At 47.2% G+C, this 22051-nt stretch overlaps 2 protein-coding genes across 2 annotated transcripts; one reads left to right on the top strand and one right to left on the bottom strand.

Moving 5' to 3' along the window:
- Positions 1-281: 281 nt before the first annotated feature.
- MANBAL (mannosidase beta like) lies at positions 282-4963 on the bottom strand. Its single transcript, XM_079321537.1, has 3 exons — positions 4847-4963; positions 3026-3220; positions 282-522 (listed from the first exon to the last, which is right to left on the bottom strand). The coding sequence occupies exons 2-3, from the start codon at positions 3173-3175 to the stop codon at positions 415-417; spliced, it is 258 nt and encodes an 85-aa protein (XP_079177663.1). The 5' UTR covers positions 3176-3220; positions 4847-4963; the 3' UTR covers positions 282-414.
- Positions 4964-12502: 7539 nt separating this feature from the next.
- On the top strand, positions 12503-21383 carry GHRH (growth hormone releasing hormone). The gene is made up of 7 exons (XM_079321692.1): positions 12503-13313; positions 16249-16348; positions 17176-17304; positions 17952-18056; positions 18612-18749; positions 19024-19120; positions 19943-21383. Exons 2-6 carry the CDS (start codon positions 16269-16271, stop codon positions 19085-19087), a joined length of 516 nt encoding a protein of 171 aa, XP_079177818.1. The 5' UTR covers positions 12503-13313; positions 16249-16268; the 3' UTR covers positions 19088-19120; positions 19943-21383.
- Positions 21384-22051: the final 668 nt, after the last annotated feature.

Genomic DNA, 22051 nt, shown 5'->3' with positions numbered 1-22051 from the left:
TTGATCCATTTGATCCCTTTGCCTTCAAAAAACACAACACAAACTGGTATCCAAAGCAGCAAACCCATGCTCCACTTTCCACAGGGACTTTACTACAAATCCCAGCCAGCATGGAGGAGCCAGGCCAAGAGCTCTCTCTACCCACCAGAACTGGAAGAAGTCACTTTAATGGTGACTGACACATGAATCAAGTCAAATGAAGTCCTGGATATGTGAAGTTCTCCTTGCTTGTAAGAAATCTATGGCAGAAGCCCAACCCTTCCACTCTTCTAAGCTTCTTCTCCCTTGCCCCTGAAAAGTAAAAGATGGCAATGCCAGAAAACCATTAAAAGAGTTAGTTGCCTTTGATGTTGTCTCTGAGGAAGCACGATTATAGGTGGTTATTTGGTCTTTGGAGGCTCATCAGTCACACCTCTATCGTTTCTTTTTGGTTTCCTTCTTAGGTTTCTTGCTTATCTGTGGAGCAGTTGCCTTTGGCTTCTTCACTGTCTCTGAATTCTTGGGCTCAAAACTGTCCGAGTCCTACAAGAATCAATCAGGAAACAGTCAGTAACTATTTTTTACCATTTGCTAACAGGTTGCTTTGGGGATTTGAGTATGAGACAGAGGAAACAAGTGCTGGGCATCTCTGGAACACACTGATGTCAAACTGAGGCCACATTTAATGAGACTCCAGCAGCATCATCTCTGCTCCTTCTGCATGTGCCTTTTGATGAGTGTGAGTTTCTGCTCAGAAACAGCTTGTTACCAGAGATGCCATTAAAAGCTGAAGTTTCTAAAACAGGCTTTGGAGAAGAAAAAACTTTGAAGGCAAGAAGAAAATCAACACTAAATGAAAACTATTTGAATTAGGAAAAGATAACATATAATCACCAGGGTGCATGGAAACAATCAGCAGGCATTTCTGCCAAACATTAATCACTATCATGTGCAAGACAAAAAAATATTCCCCAAAGCAGCAATAAGAATATAAAGCTCAGAGCCTCTAAACCAAGCCCAAAATCCAAGGAGGGAATTGAAGGCAAAGCTTTCTCCACCTGGACTAACAAAATACTGAGATGTGATGCCTGTTTCCTTCATAGAAGATGAGAGGTAATATTGCAGCCATGGGAAATAAAATCTAGTTATCTTGTGAAAACACAGGGAACAGCGCCAGTCTCCTCTGAGAAAGCACACACATGCAGATTGCCTCCTTTCATTAAATGCATTTGAGTATAAATATTGCTTTAGCATCTTGGGTTCTCTCAGCCTGAGTGTGCCAACTGGAAAAGGACACACAAAAAATGGCTGAGCAAGACGTGTGAGATCCAAGCTTCCAAGGCAGAACTCCAGCTAATGGAGGGGGAGGCAGCATCTGACAGTGTCCTTTTAATCAAAGAGCTTGCTTCAAACATCTCTCAACTTACTGGGCTATTTCATCTCACATCTGTGTGGCTTTCCAAGGAAGGAGACTTGGCTGGCTTTCCAAAGGCTGTGATCAGTGCACAGGGAGCTGGCAGGCTCCAGGGAGATGGTTATTACTCAGGGATGCAGAATGCTGCTGCCATAACATGAACACTGCTGCCTTCTAATGTCCAAACTAAGGCACACTTCAAAGTTTGAGGCTCTGAGACAGCAAAGTTCCCCAGTATCCTACCCAGACTTGAGCACCATTCTCAAGATCTGGAGGGGTAATCTATGGTGTTTATGGTCTTGTAAACAAGTCATATGGACAGCACATCAGGAGGACAGTTTATATACAGAAAATAAAAAATAGAGTATGCAAACATCAAGGCATACTACAAATGTAAGCAGTAAAAGGTCCTTGAGCCTTATTGTTTTAATTGGGGTTTGGTCTCCAGTTTCCCACTCCAGACCAAAGCTCTCACTCTTTTTCAAGTTTCAAGAATGGGGTTACTCATTATTTTTCCAAAATTTACTGGGGAAGTGATGGACTCTGACAAATGGGTGCTGGTGGCTGCAGAGCAGCAGTGCAAAGGTTGGAGTCAATGATCTTGGAGGTGTTTTCCAACCTGAATGATTCTAGGACTTGCAATGTCACTGCCTAGTATCCAGCAACTGCCTGCTCATCTCCCTGCTGGGAGCTGCAGCTCCTGTGGCAGCACAAGCAGAGGGAGCCCATGGCAGGACAGCATCACATCACACCAGCAGTTAAAGGTGGAAAAACTGGGTAATGAACTTTATCTTTCACTCTGTACCTCATCCTGAGGCATACCCTTTCCCCAATAGGTGGAAAATTTCCATGTTTCCTCTGCACAGGAGGGAGCAAACATGGAAATAGCCTGAAAACAAAACTCCCCATGCTGAGTTGTTACTGAAAATACCATATGCTTTCAGACAACATCTGTATTAAAGCACCAAACTTGCAGGAGTCAAACACCTATCCCCAGCACCAAAGACATTTTTCTCTTTAATTAAAAAAGCCAGGAAGGTGCAGAACATCCCTCAGTCTAGAGGAACAGTCACCTCAACCTTTCCCCTTCACCTTCTCCTGTGCCAGCTGCACCAAAGCATCCTCAGGCACCTGATGGGATGTCAGTCCTGAAAACTGCTTTCCTCACCTTTAGGATATACTAGGGAGTTTCACCTGCATCTTGCTTCCAAAAATCACACACAAACTCAAGCCCAGAGTCATTTCCTGAAAGGCAGGTCCTGCAAAGGGGATGCCCTGCCTGAATTAATGAGGCAAATCAGCAGCAGGATGACAATATGGGGTGGGACAAGGCCTTCTTTGCAGCCAGGAACTGCATATGCATTTAGCACCTTGTCAGTGCTTCAGGTTGCTTTTTTCACTGATATTAAGAGAGATCCTGGCTCAGATATTTGTTCCTGAGTTTCTTATCTGGTGGTAAAACACAAGACAGAAGCTGGAGGTGGGAAAGCCAGAGGGAAGGAAGGAGAATGAACAATGGAACTACCATCAATCCCAGGGGCAGCTGTGTCTCCATCAGCCACTCAACATTCCCTCCCATCCTGTTTTCTGTGACTCTGCCCATTTATATCAATATTAAAGAGCACTGCTTACTGTCTTGTGGGACTTGGACACGGGCAGGATTATGGCAAGCACACAGATGAGCTGGAAAATGGCTCCAAAGAAGAGCCCATAGCGCAGCACATTCTCCAGGAACGTGGGCTCAGGGATTTCAGGTGGGGAGAAATCCAACTCTGCAGCCATTGGCAGTGCACCCTTCTCCTCTGCTGCTCTCAAAAAGACTGGTCACTGCAAGAGGGAAAATACAGAGCAATTTTGTGCATCATCCTTTCTGGCATTTGCTTTCTGTTATATAAAAATGAGAGACTCCCCAGATATTCTTGACCTACTGGAGTAATAACAAAAAGGAAAATGGAAGCTGTGTTTAATTTGGGTGTTTGTCTTTTGTCACCTGCCTACAAAAATAGCCCTCAACTCTTGGCCATTTGTGAGGAACAGACAAAGAAACTATGAACCATGTTCATGAAACAATAAGGGAAAAACTTAATAAGCAAGAACACATTTCTTCCTGAAGTTGATCACATGCAAGATAATTACTATTTATTTTTACTTATACTGCCTATGTGGTCACAGCCTTGTTTTAGATGCTGTACAAACTACTGAGCCACACAGAGGAAGAGCTGTTGAAGGCAAAGAACAAGTTATGGGGATAAACTTAAGTGTGGTTTTAGTGGCTGGTTACACTAAGCCCCATATAACTTAAAACAGTCACACAGGTAGTTTGTGGCAGAGTTAAATATTGGCCTCCTGGGTCCCAAGCTTCTCAGCCATGAGACCATCCTTCCTTCCTCCCTTTATCTTTTGCTAATGGAATTGTCAATTTGTTCTATGAATGAGTAATGGCTTTTTACAACAAGGGAGAACTCTCCTGCCAGAACTGCTAGAGTATGCCTCAGGAAGTCCCCAAAGGGAAATCCAATTAGTCTGAATGCCATCACACTCAGCTGTGATTACTGCCCCACTCAGTTTTCCTGACCTGGAATGTCCCAGTGTGCATTCCCTGGATCAGCACTGCTCACTGATGCTCACAACTCTGTACCACTAAAGCTTGGGTGTCAATGAGTTTGTACACTGAATTTGCCTCCTAGAAATTATCTCTGAAGCAGGCTCTGCATTTCTCAGGCTGGCAGGAGATTGTTACAATCTGCAGATTGTGACCCAGTCCAGAAGGATGGTAAATGTGTATTTCCAGCAAAGTTGGAGTTGATAAATTTGAGAATCAACTCTATGTCACTGCACAAGAGGCAACTGTCACTTGGTGACATACTAGAAAAAGAGGTATATAAATTACAAAAAAATAATTATTTAGTTTTCATTCAGCTGAAGTACAGAATGTTATTCTGAATTTTAAGACAGGAAAACATTTCCAACTGCACTGTCAGTCATTAGAATAGAGAAACTGTGGAATTCCTGCTAGTGGTGATTCAGAAGGGCAGATCAGATGAGCACTGGCCTGGGATGGGGTGTGGGTATATATAATTCTGCCTTTGAACCACAAGATAAGAATAGGTGACCTCTTGAGGTCCTGTCCAGCTCTGTATCAGTGAAAGAAAATGTTTCAAATTCTGATTCAAACTCAGCCAGCAAGGGCTGTGTGGATGTGTACATGAAGTCAGGACTCACACTGACCCCCCTGGCTCAGCCAGTCCCAAAGGCTGCTCAGTGCTCTGAACAAAGCCTGCATGCATCTGGCTCAAATTGCTTTTGCCTTTTAAATCACCCCCTCTCCCAACCCTCTAGAAACAGAATCACCTCTGAACTGCATTTATCTCATCTGGATATCTTTTGAAAACATTACTGTTGCCTGTCCCTGTCCTCAAACACAGCAGGAAGGGATGTTCCTTCATTCCTCACCTGGAGTTTTCTCAGGACAAACTCCTGATAATCCAGATTCACACACCTGAAACACAACAGAGAGATGAGCAAGAAAAGGAAACAGATACGATGAAAACAAAAAATCTCTGTCCTCATCTTCTTCAACTCTCCCCTCTTTTCCCCTTTCCCAGCTCACCTCTCCAGAGGGCATTTGTCCTTCTCTAACAAATCCAGGTGACATGACCAGCACCAAGAGCTCTCCTGCAGCCTGGCAGCAGCTCCACCACCATGTGAAGTGAAATTTCCCATGCAATAAGCTCAGAGAAGAGCCCCAAATAATTACAGCAGTGTCTTTGCTTGCCCAGACAACCCACACTTGGACCATTGGTTTTCCTGCCATCAGTGGAGCCAAACTCTGAGCAAAACTCAGTTTTAAAAAGCTTCAGTAGTTCACACAATGCCCACAGCCTCTGCCTTGCACCTAAGCCAAAAGGTTCCTGGATGATGGAGCTTTCCAACCTGCTCCCAAGAAGCTCCATTTAACCACTTATTCCTTTTATTAAGAGATAACATCTCTTCTTCTTCATGGGTTGTCAACTGCCTTTCTCCTCAGACCACATCACCATGGCCACATTTAAAGCAATTCTTCTCAAATTGCATTTGAAGATCAATCCTATGTCACATCATGAGAGGAAGCTGCCCTTGATCCCTCCAGCTTATCCATGAGGTCTGATACTAATGAATGAGGTAAATAATAATAAATAATCAACATATTTCCAGGATAAGGGCCATGCAACAGCCAGGAGAGACTCAAACCTTTCTTCTTGCCGCACTGTTGTTTCCCAGCTGACATCTTCAACACTTGGCACTACATAAATAATTAACATAGGACAGAGCCATGGGAACGGCTCAAGTAATATATATGAGCTTCTCCTTGGAATAAAGCACAATGAAAGATTCGGTACAAGGACGAGGCAAAAAGAGCTCAAGTTGGAATTTTTAAATGGTTTAGCAGGTGTAGGATGGAGTTCGGGGATTTCTACTGGTATTCCTACCCGCAGCGCTGAACGCACCGAGCGGCCCAGGGTGGCACCGGGCAGCCGCGCCCGGGCTGCGGGAGCAGCTGGGCAGCCCCAGGGCGGGACACCGGCGTCCTCCTCCCTCCATCCCTCCATCCCTCCATCCCTCCATCCCTCCATCCATCCCTCCATCCCTCCATCCATCCCTCCATCCCGGCACGAACCCGGCCCGGCCCCGCTCACCGCCCGCTCCGCTCCGCTCCCGGCCCGCGCCGCCCCGGAACCGCTTCCCGCCCGCTGCGAGTGCTTCCGGCCCGGTCCCTGGGAACCGCCCCGGCAACCGCCCCTGGCAACCAACCCGGCAACTGTCCCTAGCAACCGCCCCGGCAACCATCCCGACAACCATCCCGGCAACGGCCCCGGCAACTGTCCCTAGCAACCGCCCCGGCGACCATCGCGGGAACTGTCCCTAGCAACCGCCCCTAGCAACCATCCCAGCAACCGCCCCTGGCAACCGCCCCTAGCAACCACCCGGCAACCACCCTGGCAACCGCTCCAGCAACCATCGCGGGAACTGTCCCTAGCAACCGCCCCGGCAACCATCCCGACAACTGTCCCTAGCAACCACCCCAGCAACCATCCCAGAAACCGCTCTGACAACCATCCTGGCAACCACCCTTAGCAACCATCCCTGCAACTGCCCCAGCAACCATCCCTAACCACTGTCCTTAGCGGTTGCTCTGGTAACCATCCCTAGCAACAGCCCCTAGCAACCATCCATGGCAACCGCCCTGGAAACCATCCCTAGCAACTGCACCAGCAACCACTCCTGGCAACCATCTCTAGCAACTATCCATAGCGAACATCCCTAGCAACAGTCCCCAGCAACCATCTCAGCAACTGACCCCTCCCACAACCATCCCTAGCAACCGCCTCGTCAACCATCCCCAGCAACCATCCCTAGCAATCACTCATAGCAACCACCCCAGCAACCATCCCCAGCAGCAGCACCACCAACTGCCCCTAGCAACCACCCCAACAACCGCCGCGTCACCATCCCCAGCAGCATCCCAGCAGTGCCCTGGCACCCCCGGACCCTGCAGTGGCACGGTGTTCCTCAGGGCAGCCTGAGGGGGGTCAGGGTCGGGGGGATCAGGGGGAGCGGGGGCTCCACTGCCCTGTTCCTCCAAAACGCCCTGAGCCAATCAGCTCCGTGTGCTGTGCCCCACCCCGGCTGTGGGAGCCTGTGGGTGCCAACCCCGGGGGGGTCACAGAATCCCTGAATCCATAAGGTTGGAAAAGATCCCTGAGGTCACCAAGCCCAACCTGTGACCTGACTTCTCCTTGTCAACCAAAGAGAGCAGCAAGTGCCATGCCCAGTCTTTACTGAAACACCTCCAGGGATGTCCCTTCCATGCTGTCCCCTCCATGGTGTCCCCTCCATGGAGTCCCCACCATATCCCTGTCTAATGTCCAATGTCTAATCACTCTTTCTACAAAAAAATTCCTCCTGATGTCCCACCTAAACCTCCCCTGCTGCAGCCTAAGCCTATGTCTTGTCATCCTGGCTGGGTGCCCATGGCAGAAGCACCCCAGGCTTTTACACCTCAGCCTCAATGCACTCACCCCCTAAACCCCTGTGAGTGTTTTAATGCCACCATCAATTATGGGACCTTTTAGTCCTTGTGGGTTTCTGGTTATCTGCAAGGTTTTCATCTCCTCCCCTGACATACTCTGGCAGCAACAATTAAAATGTGCTTTTGGCTTTGCTCTTGATAGGGACTTTATTTTTACATCCCATCCAGTTTCCAGCTCTGAACTGGAGATGTCTTGATAAGGTGACATAAAAAAGGGGAAATGGCTTGGGCTCTGTTTTGCTCATTTGTGGTATTTAAAGAATTTAATTTGTTTTGCCCTTTTCCTAACCCTAAACTATCAGAAGTGCCAGGCTGGTTTTTCTTTATTACCAGAGAGCCTAAATACTGTGGGGAAAACCTAATATGCTACTTATCTACTGAAGAAATAAGGTATGGCATTTGTAATAAAATGATTTTCTAGGCTGTTACCAAGCATTTGAATTAAATGGATATTAATGATAACAATTTCAAAGATTTTTAGCAATTGGATTAGATATCTTTCATGTATTTTAGTGCAGAAGACATTACAAACAACTGTGAACACTACTAAATGAGAGACAGAGGCCAGAGACACTTATACACAGAAATTCTTCTAGAATAGTAATCTTAAGAGAAAATTGTTTTTAAATGCAGCTTCCCCTGCCCCTGGTGAATGACTAAGGGATAATGCCAGAGCTCAGGAAAGCAGTAAATTCTGCCCTTTCACCTTCTTACCTCCCAAACTCTGAATGTTTAGGATGAAAAAAACCCCCACTGAGTAGGAAGAAATAATTCTTGAAAATGTCAGAAGGGATCTTATCAGAATGGATTAACAGACAGATTAAATTCTTCCCAGTATCACCAGTACAGTGAATGTGCTGGTGCTGTTGCCCCCACACCTCACAGCTCCAGTTCTTGCAGATGGAGTTTGCAGGCAAAGGGGAAAAGACACTTTTTACTGTATATTTTATTATTGTTCTTCTCTCCCCAGCAGAAAGGACATTACTCACTCCAAGTGCAATTAGGCAGGTGAAATGTGCAGGTTTTAGGCAGCTCCTGCCCCTTCTCTCTCCTTTTATTTCACCCCAAGGCCACCAAATCCCCCAGGCCAGGTCAGGAGTGCCCCAGTCTGGGAGCCACAAGCAGGTGGTGCCATCAGCCCACTGTGGCTGCCCACCTTCCACCAGCACCACACTGCCCCTCTCCTTGCATCTGAATGGGACATCACAAAAAAAAGGAATATAGCTATGAAAAAAGGCAAGATTTTACCAAAACTGACCGTATGCAAGTGTGCTTCAAAGCTGAAATTGATACAAGTGGACATGGCAATTTTGTCAGGATGCTGCTCTAAGTAGGGACAATGCACAGACAAGTCTTTCTCCAAATCCAAATAACCCTTGGCTTTTTTTTTTTTTCAGTCCTTTCTGCATTTCTTCTTTGTGGTATTTCCTGCTTGTCTTTGCAGTGAGGCCTCTTTATTGCCACTCACTGTACATGTGATCCTTGTGCTCCAAGGTCTTGTGCATCCTCAGAAAAAAAATTACAACTGCTCTCATTTCTCATCCCTTACTGGAAACACAGCCTTCCTTATTCCCTCTCCATAAACCACATTTTGCCTTCTCAATGCCAGTAGCATCTCACTCTTTTTCTGGTTTTTATCAGAGGCTTTTCAAAGGATTGAAGCTGCCTCTCCCTGCTCATTGATTCTGGCTGTAACCTGCTGTGTAACCTCCTAGCCAAGGCTCCTTTCCAAACTGAAATGAGAGTGGTAAGACCAAAGATGAGCTCCTTAATTACTGACATTCACTGCTGCCATCTCAGCTCTGTCTGCCAGGGTTGGAGGAGGAAGGAGATGGTATTTAGAGAGCCAGAAATTCAGGAATCAGTAACTCTGGAGCCTACAGCTGAGTATAACTGGCTGAAACTCTTGGCAGTTCACTTGGGCAATGCTGAAATCTCCAGAGCTCTGCTGGGGAGTGAACAGAGGCAGCCAGGTACAGGCTCTATAAATGGATCCCACCTGCAGAGCCCATCAGGCTCCTGACAGATGCACATCTCACTGGCTGCTCCATTTGCTCTGCTGTGCAGGCTCAGGGATAGTTAATGTTTGAAGATTAAGCAGGATTTTCATGCAGGCTTTTAACACCATGAGACAGTCCTTTCCGACAGCACTTCTTGCACATTTTGAATTTCTGATTTATTTTGTCTGTTTTTAATCTGATCCCCTGCTTCAGACTCAGAGTGCAATCAGTGCTCTCATCCAGAGTGTCTCCTTCCTCGAGATTATTTTGATAAATATTTGTATTAGGCTTCCTACCAATTTGAATTCCTCCAGGGCAAATTCTCCTCAGGAAGTCTATTGATGTTCAAAGGGTTGAGTCTGGATGATCTGAAGATCCAAGTTTCAACACTTTATCCTTCCAAGAAGGAGAAACCAAGTTTTGTATGATTTTCTAATGGCAAGTCTCACCACACCCACTGGGTTGGAGCTTTGGGTTTTTTGCTTCTTCCTTAGGAGAGGCACAGGCTAAATCTTGTCTTTCTCATCTCATTTCAGTTTGCTTGCCTTCCACAGAAATAACTAGATTTTTACAAAGAACTTTGAAATGAAAGTTACTGTGAACACAGCAGTAATGAATGCTGCAATTAAATGATTATGAATGTATTACAATGTGCCTGAGTTCTGCCACTTGGGATAAGAATTAAACCAAAAGGGCTTCCATCCTACCTCTGTGATGGCAAACCCAGGCAAAAAACCCACAACTTTTAGTGTTAATTTTTCTTAATTCACCATTAGGGCATTTGCCACAAGTTAGTCACCACCCCACCTGTCACACAAGCAAAAGCAAACCAGAGGGACCAACTCTGTCCCCAGGGCTCTCTTGGAAGTGGTAGAGGGTAGAGAAGCCACCCTGTGTGACATTTTGGAGAAATGCAGAAAAGCTTTTGACAGGTGAGAACACAGAATGGTGGTTTTTTTGCAATTTGATGAGTTTTTTCTGGCTGTCATTAGCTCCAGCCCCACAAGGTTGAACCCCATTTCACACACTGCTCAGCTCACCTGAAACTGTTTTCTTGTACACCTGGAATAGACAGGGGTGATTTTTTAAAGCATGGCATGGGGACCAAGGGAGGGAGAGCTGAGAGGAAATCAATACCTGGGAAATTGCTTCAGGATTCTAACTGTGCCCTTTGTCAGGGAAGGATTGGCACTGGAATAGAGGTAGCTGGCATGTGCCTCACCCAAGGCCTGTGGGGAGGGTGGGTCTGCTTGGATGTGGCTCCAAAATCCAGCAGTTCCAGATGCTGAAGAAGCCCGTGGCAGCTCGTACCTGGCTGTGGAGTCCATCGAGCTTGCACTGGTGTTGGCTTGGGTTTAGAGGGCAAACTGAGAGTTACCCACTGCTCATTGCTAATGTGGAGATCTGTGAGAGGTAATGAGAGTCACAAACTTCTGTTTTGGGAGCCAGTGGATGCTGACACTGGTATGTGTACTTGCTGTGATAGGGAGGAGAGATGGGGAGAAACTGGGAAGGTTCTAGGGACAAACTAAGAGGTGCTCTGAAGAGAAAAAGATGCTCATTTTGCAAATCACATTTGTCATCTGTTGTGCTGAATTGTTGATACAAACCCTAAAGTGAAATTCCTGTGAGGAATGTTGTCACACAGGCAGTATGTTTAGCCTTTGGGTGCCACTGACAGTCCTGGGGGCAGCCCTGGGGCTGTAGGGAGCACAGAGCTGCAGCCAGAGCCCCCCTGGCATGTGCAGGGGGCAGCTCTACATGTGTGACAGCCCTACAGAAAAAGTGACCATGGGAACAGAGCACACAGGTACAACAGCAACAGGGATGGGTGCAAAACTGGCTCCAAACAGCTCTGGATCCTGTCACAGTCCATAGCATCTTCATCCAGCAGTGGGGATCACAGACATTGCTGCTGCAGAAGCAGCTGCATGAGCCAGAGGATGAGCCTGTGGACCCTGGTGAAGAAGCTCCAAAAATGACCTTTCTGGGTCCTGGGAAGACAGGAAGGTTTAGATTGAAGCTGAGACAGGAAATCCCAGGGGCAGAAACACTGCTCTATTTATGCTGTTGCAGAACTCCTAAGCTGGATGCACCCAACAGCCTCAAGGGTTTTTAGAAATTTCTGCTGCCTCCTGCAATTAACCCAAAGCCATTGTTGTGGGTCTTGCTGGATCCAGCTGTGCACAGCAGGAGCCCAACCTAGGCAGCACAAGGAAACCCCTGGGATGATGAAGCTTCATAGAGCCTTCGTGAAAGCAGCTCATTTGAGATATGAACACAGATCACAGCCTTCCTAACCTGAAATGGGCATCAGGCAGCTATAAACAAGTCAGTTATAGACTGATTCTCCTTGATCAGAGAAATACTGCCTGGTATCATATGAAGCTCTGTGTAAGGCAAGGGGCCAGCTGGATGGAGAATCAGCTCAAGACAGGCTATAAGATAATACCTTGAAATACTGCTGGCTCTTGACTGGTTTAACAGCATGATCTGATTCATCTGTTCAGCCAGTGCAGCACCAAGACAGTGGAAGAAAAATAAGTCATGCTTAAAAGTGAAAAATTAGTGCAACCGGCCTCACATGTGAGAGAACAATAACAGATTCAAAAAACCTAACAAAAATCCCTTTTCAGTTTGCAGGGACCACATGCAGCTCTGTGTACCAGGACAAGGATTTTGGAAAACCTGCTCTGTGCTACCCAGAAATCCTCAACTCCAGTGGTTGACAAAGATGATACACCCGCCTGATTTGCAAGAAGCAGTGAGAGGCAATAACAGAGTTAGACCATCACTGGATGCTTGTGACCCCTGCACACACAGGCACCCCAGCTGCACCATCCTCCCTGCAATCCCTCTCTGCCACCAACAGCTGTGATGCCACTGTGGTGCCAGCTGAAGGCATTTGGCAGCAGGCAGACATGAGTCATCTCACCTGCTGAAACTTCTTCCCATCATCGAGTCATGCAAGCCCTCAAACAGGACTGTCCCCATCAATTCTGAGCGTTGTAAAGTCAATATGAAAAATCTGGCAGGTGGTGCTCATGCTGTCATCTCATTTTGAACTCCTAACCGTCCCGGTCGTCTTGGCACGAAGGCTCTGTGTTGGTTTTAATGGGGCTTTCATAAACCTTGTTCCAGGAATGAGCAGAGCTGCCAGAGCACGCAGCACCCCAGGGAGCAGCGCTGCCTTTGTCCAGAGCACACGAATGGGGCAGGGCTGCTCTGTGCGCTTGGTGTGTGATGCTGGCGAGGGGCTGAGGTGTGAACTGCGCCCCTTGTGCAGGTGTGAGTAACAAAGAGCGAGGAGGAAAAGGCTGATAATCAAAGAAAAAGAAAATAGCAAAACGATCAACTCTCCTGTTCAGGCAGGGTGAGAAAGTACTGATGGTTAACTCACTCCCATTGTGGAGTAGAAGGAAAAAAATGAAATTGCAGAGGAAAAGCGAAGTTTATCAAGCAAAGTGAATTCATCATTCACTCTGCCAGATTATTGCTGCTATTTGCTCTTCACTCTCTGAGAGATAAAGAGTGCAAATGACCCCGGACTGCGGGCACAGCCCCCTCCCCGCACACACACACAAACGGGATGCAAACAGCCTTTGAAACTGAGGAGGATAATTGATTCTCTGACGCGTGGAAGCCCACAGGACTCCTGAGGGAGCTCAGGTATAAAAGGCAGGGATGCAGCTCCCTGGCAGCCAGAGGACACGGGCAGCTCTCAGTGCCCTCCCTGCCCAGCACAGTCCCGGACCCAGAGGCAGCTCCAGAGGAGAAGTTGGATTTGCAGCAGGGGAAGGAACACCTGGGCAGGAGCTGCTCTAGGACGTGCTTGTTTTCTCCAGGAAAGGTAAGTGGGAGCCTCTCTCTGTGCATTTAACAGATGATGTCTATTTGGAAGTCGGAGACAATTAAATTCCACTGAAATGTGATCAAAGCTGGAGGCAGGAATGAGCTTCACCAGGTGCTTTTGTATTGTATCAAGATTTATACCAGTATGTTTTTGTACCAAGTTACAGAATTAAACAACAATTGAACTACATCATAAATGCAAACCAATGGAATTATACTATGTATTAGCTTTATTTTAGGTGATTACTAGCTGTAGAACTGTTTTTCTCTTTTGCTGTGTTGATGTGAGTTTCTTTTACCCTGGCAAATGAACGGTGTTTTACTCACCCAGCAATGAAACTGTGCTTGAGCCAAACCCAGGTGTGAGGAGAAACACAACTGTGTGTTACAGGTAATGCAAAGCACTTAAAAGGATTTCTGCTTTTCTAATGTAGCATTTCAGGGTATAAAAGTTTCAGCTTTATAAAACAGCAGGCATGGCAAAAGCCTCATTTCATCTACACAGAGGCATTTTGAAGACTGCTCAGGTTGAGGTTTCAGAAATGGCAAGAGGTAGTTACCCAGCTCTCCAACATCCCTGTCACAATGCTGCTGTTCCCACTGCACAGGGTGGAACAAAGCTGTTGCACTTCATCTGCTGGAATGGTGCTAAAAGCTCTTCATCTTAAGGGAGATTTATTTATTAATCATTTTTTCACATGCTGCCAGAATGGAAAGTGAAGATGTCCCTCACCTCAGGAGGATTTCGAAGGTGACAGTGTTTTGTGGAGCTACCAAGCTGCCTGCACACAGGGTGACACTTCAATTTCCCAGCTTCTCCTCTGAAGTAACAGACACATCTGGGAAGGATGTAGGACTTTCATTTCTGATTTATTCCTGGGGGAAAAAGGGAGACAAATATACTCAAAAAATCTGCAAGCAGGCTGTAGCTAAGGGGGAGAAGACAAAGCAGAATAGGGGAAGAAGCACGAAGCCAGAAACAATAATTGCAAAGAAACTAATAGTAGAGAAATAGAAGAAAATTATCTCAAATGTTCAAAAAGTAGTTCTAGAGAAAAACCCAGCATTAAAGAAGAGAAGCCAGAGACAGAAAGTGGTGATCAGGGATGTATCCTGGGCAGGGGAAGCAGACAGTGTTGGGGTAGGGTTTCATTTACATTGGCACTCAACTTCTCAGCTCACACAGAAGCTTTTCCAATATTGATTAAATCTCCCGATGGGCATTTTCTATAGATGCTGGTGCCACAGTCTGCAGGTACCCACTGATAGAAGCCTTAGATAATTTCCTCTATCTAGAAAGATCTGACTTGGGATTTCCTTGAAAATACTTAGGGAAGAGGCACAGAAGAAGCATGTTTTTCCAAGTTCAAAAGAAAAAGTAAAAAAAGGGAAGTAGGGGACTTGTTCTAAAAGCAGAAGTCCTGTATATCTATCAAAGTCCTGTTTTCCTTTAAGGATTCCTTGGCTCTTTGAGGGGCCAAACTGATTCTGTAAGAGCAGGAGGTAGGAGATGGCACCCATGAGCACAAGGAGCTTTGCAGGAGCCAGGAGCTACTGTGCTATTCCCAGGGGAAATGCTGGGGCAGCTGCTGGTCCCAACTGGGAGCACAAGTAACTGGAAACAGACTGGCTGAGAATGACTTTGTGATAAGAAACCCCATTTCTTGGAGTGACAACTTTCCCATGTCTGCCCGTGCACTCTGACATGCCACCAATTCTGCTTTTGACTTCCCTGGTGTCAACATCACTCGTGAGACCACAGCTCCTTAATCAGCTCCTTAATCAGCCCTCCTGTCTGCGTTGACCTGCACTGTCCAAGCAGAACAGAGCTCAGTAATGATGATTTCCATCGGAAATCAGAGCCTCCCAGTCCCCCCATCAGTAAAACCCACTGCTTGAAAGTTCACTTGAGCTATCAGAAGTCCAAGCAAACCCTTTCCATCTGGAAGCTGCTCCTTTTACAAGGAAGTATCATTATACATTTGGAAGAGGTTTATTTTCCCCTTCTTAGGGAGATCAAACACCTTTCTGATCTTCTCTTGTGTAAAATAAGATGGGAAACAGGGAAACTTGGTATTTAAAATGTTTCTATCCGTATTCTTAAAGAATCTTCTTTGAGCAGAAGATCAGTCGCTTTCAACGGGAGCTGGGGAAGAGCAGCATTCACTGAAATCCTACAGTTGCTGCTTGCAAGGACAAAAGCTCGGAATGCAGCCCCGAGGGTGGTGACCTGGGGCGGCTCTGCCCTGAGTCATCCTCAGCTCTGCAGCCAAGCCCAGGACAGAGGCTCAGCCCAGCTCACCTCGCTCCAAAGCCGCTGCTGGGGCAGACTCATCTCAGTCTAGCCCCTCTCCACCGAAGGAACAGTCTGTGGTTTTTTTGGCAAACCAAGCTCAGCACTGGCCTTTGATAAATGGCTTTGCCAGGGTTGTCTCTGTGCCGATATTACACCTCTGCCCAGGAATTTTATTTGGTTTTCCCCCCTTCTCTCCAGTCTCTGGACAGCCAGAGAGCCCAGCTGTGCCCACAGGTACAGCCAGGTGAGCAGGCACATCCCCAGCAGAGCTCCCAGGGCAGGCTGCAGATGCTCCTTTCACATCCCTGCCAGCTCTGCCCCCATCCCGGTGCTCTCACAGCCCTGCAGGGGTTCCCGGGGCTCACACCAGCCAAAGAGAGCCAGCCACAGCAGTGGGACAGGTCAGTGAGGGGGTCACTGACCAGCCCTGCCTCCCCACCCCAGGCAGGGTGATCACACACAGCCACTGCCCCAGGATCTGCCTCCTTTGCCACACCAGGACATCTCTGCTTGGGGAGCACATTTCCTTTTGTGCTGGGAAATGAGCAGAGGGACTGAGAACACAAAGGTGGCACTTGGCCTCCCCTCCTGGCCCAGAGCACCTCACTGCCCTGGCTCAGGCTGCTCTGCATTTTAGGTGACTCCAAGGGGTGGAAGATGCTGGATAAGGCCACCCTGCTCCTGTTCCTGCATTTAGTCACATGCTCCATCTCCTCTCCTCTCTACCCAGCTCTCAGGTAAGTGCTGAGTGCTTTATGCACACTCTCACTCTGCCTCATCTCTGACCTTGTGCAAAAGAAGCAAGTGCCAAATTAAAGTTGCCAGCACTTCTGAAAGCCAAATGAACTCTAAATGTGTTTCTAGGCCTATTTCTTTGCCCTGTCTTAATTTTTTTGGGGTATGCTGCTGGCCTAGGGGTGATTTCCAAAGAAGGCAGGCACCAGATGGAATATTCCAGCCTAAACAGTTGGGTTTAGAATTGAATGCTGAGCTCTATAAAGGGAAATCTGGCAATCTCCAGAGCAGGCAGCACCTCCAGCTCAAACACTGATTAAAACTTTGTGGCTGCAGGGCACCTGCACTGAAGTCAGAACTGCAGATATTCTAGTACATGAAATCTACAGACACCTATTAGTATTTCAAGTATTTCCTTGTTGGGTGTTAGAAGTGGCAATACTGCTTTGTACCTCTACAAATCAACAGAAGCCCAAAATCAAGCATTGGCTTCTCTAACACGGATTTGCAATGCCCCATAGAAAATGCATTAACTTTATGCAAAAGCTGTGGCACAATGATACCAGAAACACTGGGATTGTGCTCAAGGATGCTGGGAGCTCAGTGAGGGGGATGTGTGTTTGAGGCAGATTTATAAACCCTCCTTTAACTGCTGGAACCTCTTCAGGGCAGCTTCTAGCTGGGGAGAGTGACAGCACTTACGTTACTGTAAGATGGGATGACAAATGGAGAAAGAAAAAGCAGGAGAGTAGGAAATAATGGTTAAGAAGACTGAGCCCCAGCTGGCATCTGAGCACATCTCACAGTGTGCCTGGGGTTTCTCTTGCAGGTACAGCCCAGGGCCAGCTGCTGGCAAGGCCATGAGCTTCCAGCTGCAGCACAGCAGCTCATTGCAAAGCCATTCCCCCCTGGCAGAGGAGGAGGAGGAGGGTTTGTTAACAGACCCCACTGAGAAAAGGTTTGTAGCTCTCCTGCCAGCCCTGCTGCTCAGGGTGTGCTGGGTACAGCCTGCCCAGCCCAGTTAGCCCCAAACCATCACCCATGTGCAGAGCCATGTCCTGCTGTCACCCCTCTGACAGGGGCAGCCTCACAGGCTCAGGGCTCCTGCAGGGAACACAATTTCCCACTGAGATCTGGAAATCTGTCTGCAGGGGTGCTAGAGCCTCCCCTTTCCACCTCTGCCTGGAGATAGAAGATGATTATCTCTGTCTGAAGCACAGAGGATTCGTCCTTACAACAGTGGGACCAGCTGAGTGATTTGTGATTTTCCTGTGGATTTTCTGGAGCCTGGGTCTAACCACAGGCTAGAGATCTGCTGGAGGCTGCTGTCACCCTGTCCCTGTCACAGCCCTCCCAGGAGGGGATGGAGCACAGGAATATCCCAGCCCAGCTCTGCTCTAGATATTTTATTTTGCCTGCTGTTTCCATGTCAGGACTGAGCTCCCTCAAATCCTTTTACCCTCTCACACTAGTGCAGTCCAACCCTACAGCGTATTTGCTGTGGTGACCAGCTCTGATACCAGCACTGTGGCACAGGGGTGTTGGGTAGTTTCTCTGGAGGTTCACAGCCAGCTCACAGAGCACATTTTGCTTCCTCCCCCCCAGGATGCAGCGCCATGCTGATGCCATATTCACTGACAACTACCGCAAATTCCTGGGGCAGATTTCCGCCCGAAAATTCCTCCAGACCATCATTGGCAAGAGGCTTGGGTAAGCCCCAGCACCCTGCTGGCCTAGGGCTGCCATTTCATTACCCTGGCCAGTGTCTCCCTTACAGCTGGCAGAAGGAGCTGCCTTTCACTGCAACAGAGGCTGCTCCACATCCCTGCAGTGCTGGAGACCCCTAATCACAGCTGTCATTAAGCAACCTAATTAATCCTTTCCTCCAAGGCTGTAAGCATCAGATCAGCTGAGAGCTCTGCTGCAACACCAACAAGCAATAATATTTGCAGTGATCCTTCACTGGTAGGGAACTGTTATCCCTGGCCTGGTTTGAACATGGAAAGCATCCTCTCCATTCCTCTTGGCTAGTTACATCATTGACTGGCACTAAACATGACCAACTGGTCAGATGCAAGCCAGCCCAATCCATCTTCTAACAAAGGAGCAAATACACTGACTAATTCCTTGCTGAAATTAAGCACAATGGCCTTAGGCTCAGTCCCAGCAGGCTCCCTTTCTGTGTTGCTCAGCCTGAGCCAAAATTTGAGTGAGGGACAAGAAAGCATCTCAGAAACAAAGCTGTTTCTCATCTTCACCTCCCAGAAGCAGCGAGAGCAGCCCAGGGGAAGGGGTGCAGGAGTTCCTGAGCAGGCGCCAGTCCGACAGCATCCTGATGGACAGCCAGTACCAGCAGCAGATGGTGCTGAGGGACTTCCTGGGAGCCATCCTGCACAAACAAAGGTGGGTGGGAAGCAGCTCATCCTCTGCTCACTCCAGCAACACACCCAGGTCCTCATTGCTGGCTGGCTTCCTGCGTTAGGTGTCATTTCAGGAACAGTCAGGGGAAGAGCAAGGCTCACCCCAAGCAGGGTGCAGATAAGAACAGCCAGGCTGCACCACACACAGACAGCAGCACATCACTCTGCTGCCTTCTCAGTAATCCAGTAAAATAGTAGCAGAAAAGAGAATTTCTCTCTTGATCCCAGTCACACCACCCCATTCTCTTCCTTGACAGGCCTCAGGACATGGACAGCAGTCGGCTAGAAGGCTTTCCCAGCACCCTGGCTAAGCTCATGTAAATACTTCTCCCTTTTCCACCTCCCCGTGCTCTGGTGAGTACCATTCCCTGCCCAGCCCTGCTCATAACTCACTGCTGCTGCCCTGCTCATGGTTTGAAGGTTCTCCTTCAGCTCCCACTGCTGTCCATTTAAAGGGGGAAAAACTCTCAATCAATATTATCAAGTACCTAAACCCTGCTGTCTGAACAGACAGACCACAAGTGCTGTGAAGCTGCTTGTGGATGTCTGGGAAGAGGCTTGCAGCAACCCAAAGCAGCCCTGAAAAGCTATCTGAGATAGAGTGCCTGAGTGTCTAGGCCAGGCTAAAAGTCTTCCTCCACAGCAGAACCTGTCTCTAGGTCCCTGGGACATGGCAGGTTTTCCCCTGCATTGGACAGCAGAGGAAATTTTACTGTTTTCTGTATCTCTCACTCCTGAAAACAGTCAGCTGGAACTTGAATTGTGCTCTAAATTTTGGCAGCCCCAGGGGAATGAGAGCAGCACACCGTCCATCCTTGAGAATACCTTCACTTGATCTGTTGTCCTGGGTGAAGCAACCTCATCTTACTGCCCTGTCCCACAGAAATTAAGCCTGTCCAATCCTGCCAGCACAATATAAAGGGGTGTGGAGAGATCAGTGTGCATGCTGAACAAAAGAGGGGCTGGGGAAGAGAGGGAAGATCAGAGCTCCACATAAATCACACCTATGGATTCAGCTGGGAGAGAACAATATTCCAGCATTTCTCTTGCCATGCTTGACTTGGTTACCTTTCCACAAATAAGATCAGTCAGAAAAAGCCTTCAAAGGATGAAAAAATTTCTGTGTGTGCTTATGAAGTTTTCTGGTAATTCTTTTTCCCTCCTCTTTCTGTCTAGAATAATTCAGAGCTCATGGACCAAACTGTACAGTGAGTCCTTCATGGCAGTGAAGACACTCCCAGATGTGAGCAGCTGGAAACTGATGCATACACTCCTCAGATCTGATCAAAGGAATGCAGTGCTGAAGCACTAAATTCACTCCAGTCTTTACAATTTAATTCCCCTCTTGAAATACTGCTCTGTACTAAATCAGAAAAAAAACCCCCCACCTCTGAGGTTTAACCTCAGGCTGCTTTACACAGAGACTAAAACAAGTGATACACTTGTAATCCTGGGGACATTCTGTCTACTAATTAAGCTTTCAAAGCACAAAGTGTAGCAAAAATTCTGCCAAGTCATCTTTCTGTTTGAGGGCCTGATTAATAAATATGAGGCCACCAAAAGGTACCTTTAGGCAACTTCATAAATTGATTACAGCATCTTCCAAATTGGTGCTGATGGCACAGCCACACGCAGCAAGGATCAGGGTGAGGTGACACATGAATCTACATGTCTCCCTTGCATTGGAAACACTGCAAACACTGCCCTGGGCTGCTGCTCCCTGGCAGCAGAATGAACTCTGAAATGCTCTGCTGTGGTTACTGCTGAGCCTTGAGGAGCCTGAGCTGAAGTTACAGCTCTGCCAGAGCTAAAGGAGATCCCTGTGCATCAGATTGGGCTCTCACTGCTGAGTGCCATCCCCTGAACTCCACCCTGGCTACAGGCACAACTGTAAATGTTTTCAAAGGAGTAAGTTATTAGCCCAGTGATCTCATACAGCTACTTTTTCCCTCTCACCCCACTCCCCCTGTTGTGTAATAATTATGTCTTCAGCAATGTAAATAACAGCAGGATGGGGTCTGCTTTCCCATCAGCAACAGGAAATAAGAGTAGTTCTAAATAAACCTGTCCAACAGCAGGTCAAGATGGTTCTTTTGTTGAGACCTTAGACTCATGATTCTGGGCCCAGAGTGAAGATGCTCCTCAAAGACATTGGTCAGGTGCACCAGGGATGACTCAAAACTGGGCTAACAAAGGCACCAGCTCCAGTACCAATAACACCACCAGGCTGGAAACACAATGATATATAAATGTGAGTAAATGTCTATCTATGAAGTCTTCCCCCCCTGCACTCCAGTAATTCCTTGTTAGTCTGCTGTAGTTACCATCTCATTTTTCCTCAGGTAACCTGTTTTAGGATAGGAGGCTCCAGTGTGCATGGAAATTATTTCATCCTTGCACCAAATCCCAACCTGTTACAGCCTCCCTGTTCAGGTTTCACAATTCCAGCAGTAGGGAAGTATTTCAAACCTCCCAGGAGGATGGGAAACACTGAGAGGAGGTTGAGGGAGATCAGTGAAGCTGTGACAGCAGCAGGGGCACTAATGGATAACTGCTGCCCTTCCAGGGGCAGGCAGCTGTCAGAAACATCCTTCTGCTTCACAGCACAGAAATACACCTGAATTTAAACTCTGTTAAATGGCATTAAAGGCATATGCAAACACTGGATTGGATACTGCCAATAAAATCAAAGACCTCTCAAAAGCATTTCAGAAAGCGTTTGGGTGATTAAGTCTGTGTCAATGAGTGGGTGAATGCAGCTATTTGGAATAAAAGATACTCCTTTGAAGTTCAGTTTGCTTCAAAATGAGGAAACAAAATACTCAAACTCTGTGAGATTATATATAAAAACAAATAAAGCAAATAAATATCTGAGGAATAAAAGACCAAAATAATAAAAACAATCTTTCCAAATGCATACCCAAGGAAGTAGAAAAATCAAGAGCAACACACAGAGCTTAGAGGAGATACTTCACAGGGAAACTCCATGGTTTTCCTTTTGCATCTGTGCTCTCCTTGGATAACTTGCTGCAGCTCTACAGGCACAGGGAAAGTTCTGCTCTAGCACAAAGCATCAGCAGAAGGAATTAGTTGCAAAACAAAGCAGCTAAGTGAGCAGTAAGAAAATATGAGGCTGAAAAAAACATTTCAGGGTAAATTACTATGAATAGGAGCTTATTATTTCTTGTCTGAAACTCCTTCAGTCCCAGAGGACTTGAATGCAGCCTGAGATCTGGTGTTTGAAAGAGTGCAGAGGAGGTCAAAGAAGTTCATTAAATCTCAGTG

The sequence above is a fragment of the Erithacus rubecula genome, assembly GCF_903797595.1.
Source record: "Erithacus rubecula genome assembly, chromosome: 18".
Classification (NCBI taxonomy): Eukaryota; Metazoa; Chordata; class Aves; order Passeriformes; family Muscicapidae; genus Erithacus; species Erithacus rubecula.
The sequence above is the reverse complement of the archived record's forward strand: the minus strand, read 5'-3'. Positions and strand labels throughout refer to the sequence as shown.

Excerpts from the sequence above, each read along its gene's own strand:
- MANBAL (XM_079321537.1), bottom strand. The coding sequence starts at position 3,175 with ATGGCTGCAGAGTTGGATTTCTCCCCACCTGAAATCCCTGAGCCCACG. Across the intron at positions 523-3,025 it reads TGTCCAAGTCCCACAAGACA|GACTCGGACAGTTTTGAGCC; the intron begins GTAAGCAGTGCT and ends TGATTCTTGTAG.
- GHRH (XM_079321692.1), top strand. The coding sequence starts at position 16,269 with ATGCTGGATAAGGCCACCCTGCTCCTGTTCCTGCATTTAGTCACATGC. Across the intron at positions 16,349-17,175 it reads CCTCTCTACCCAGCTCTCAG|GTACAGCCCAGGGCCAGCTG; the intron begins GTAAGTGCTGAG and ends TTTCTCTTGCAG. Across the intron at positions 18,057-18,611 it reads ATCATTGGCAAGAGGCTTGG|AAGCAGCGAGAGCAGCCCAG; the intron begins GTAAGCCCCAGC and ends TTCACCTCCCAG.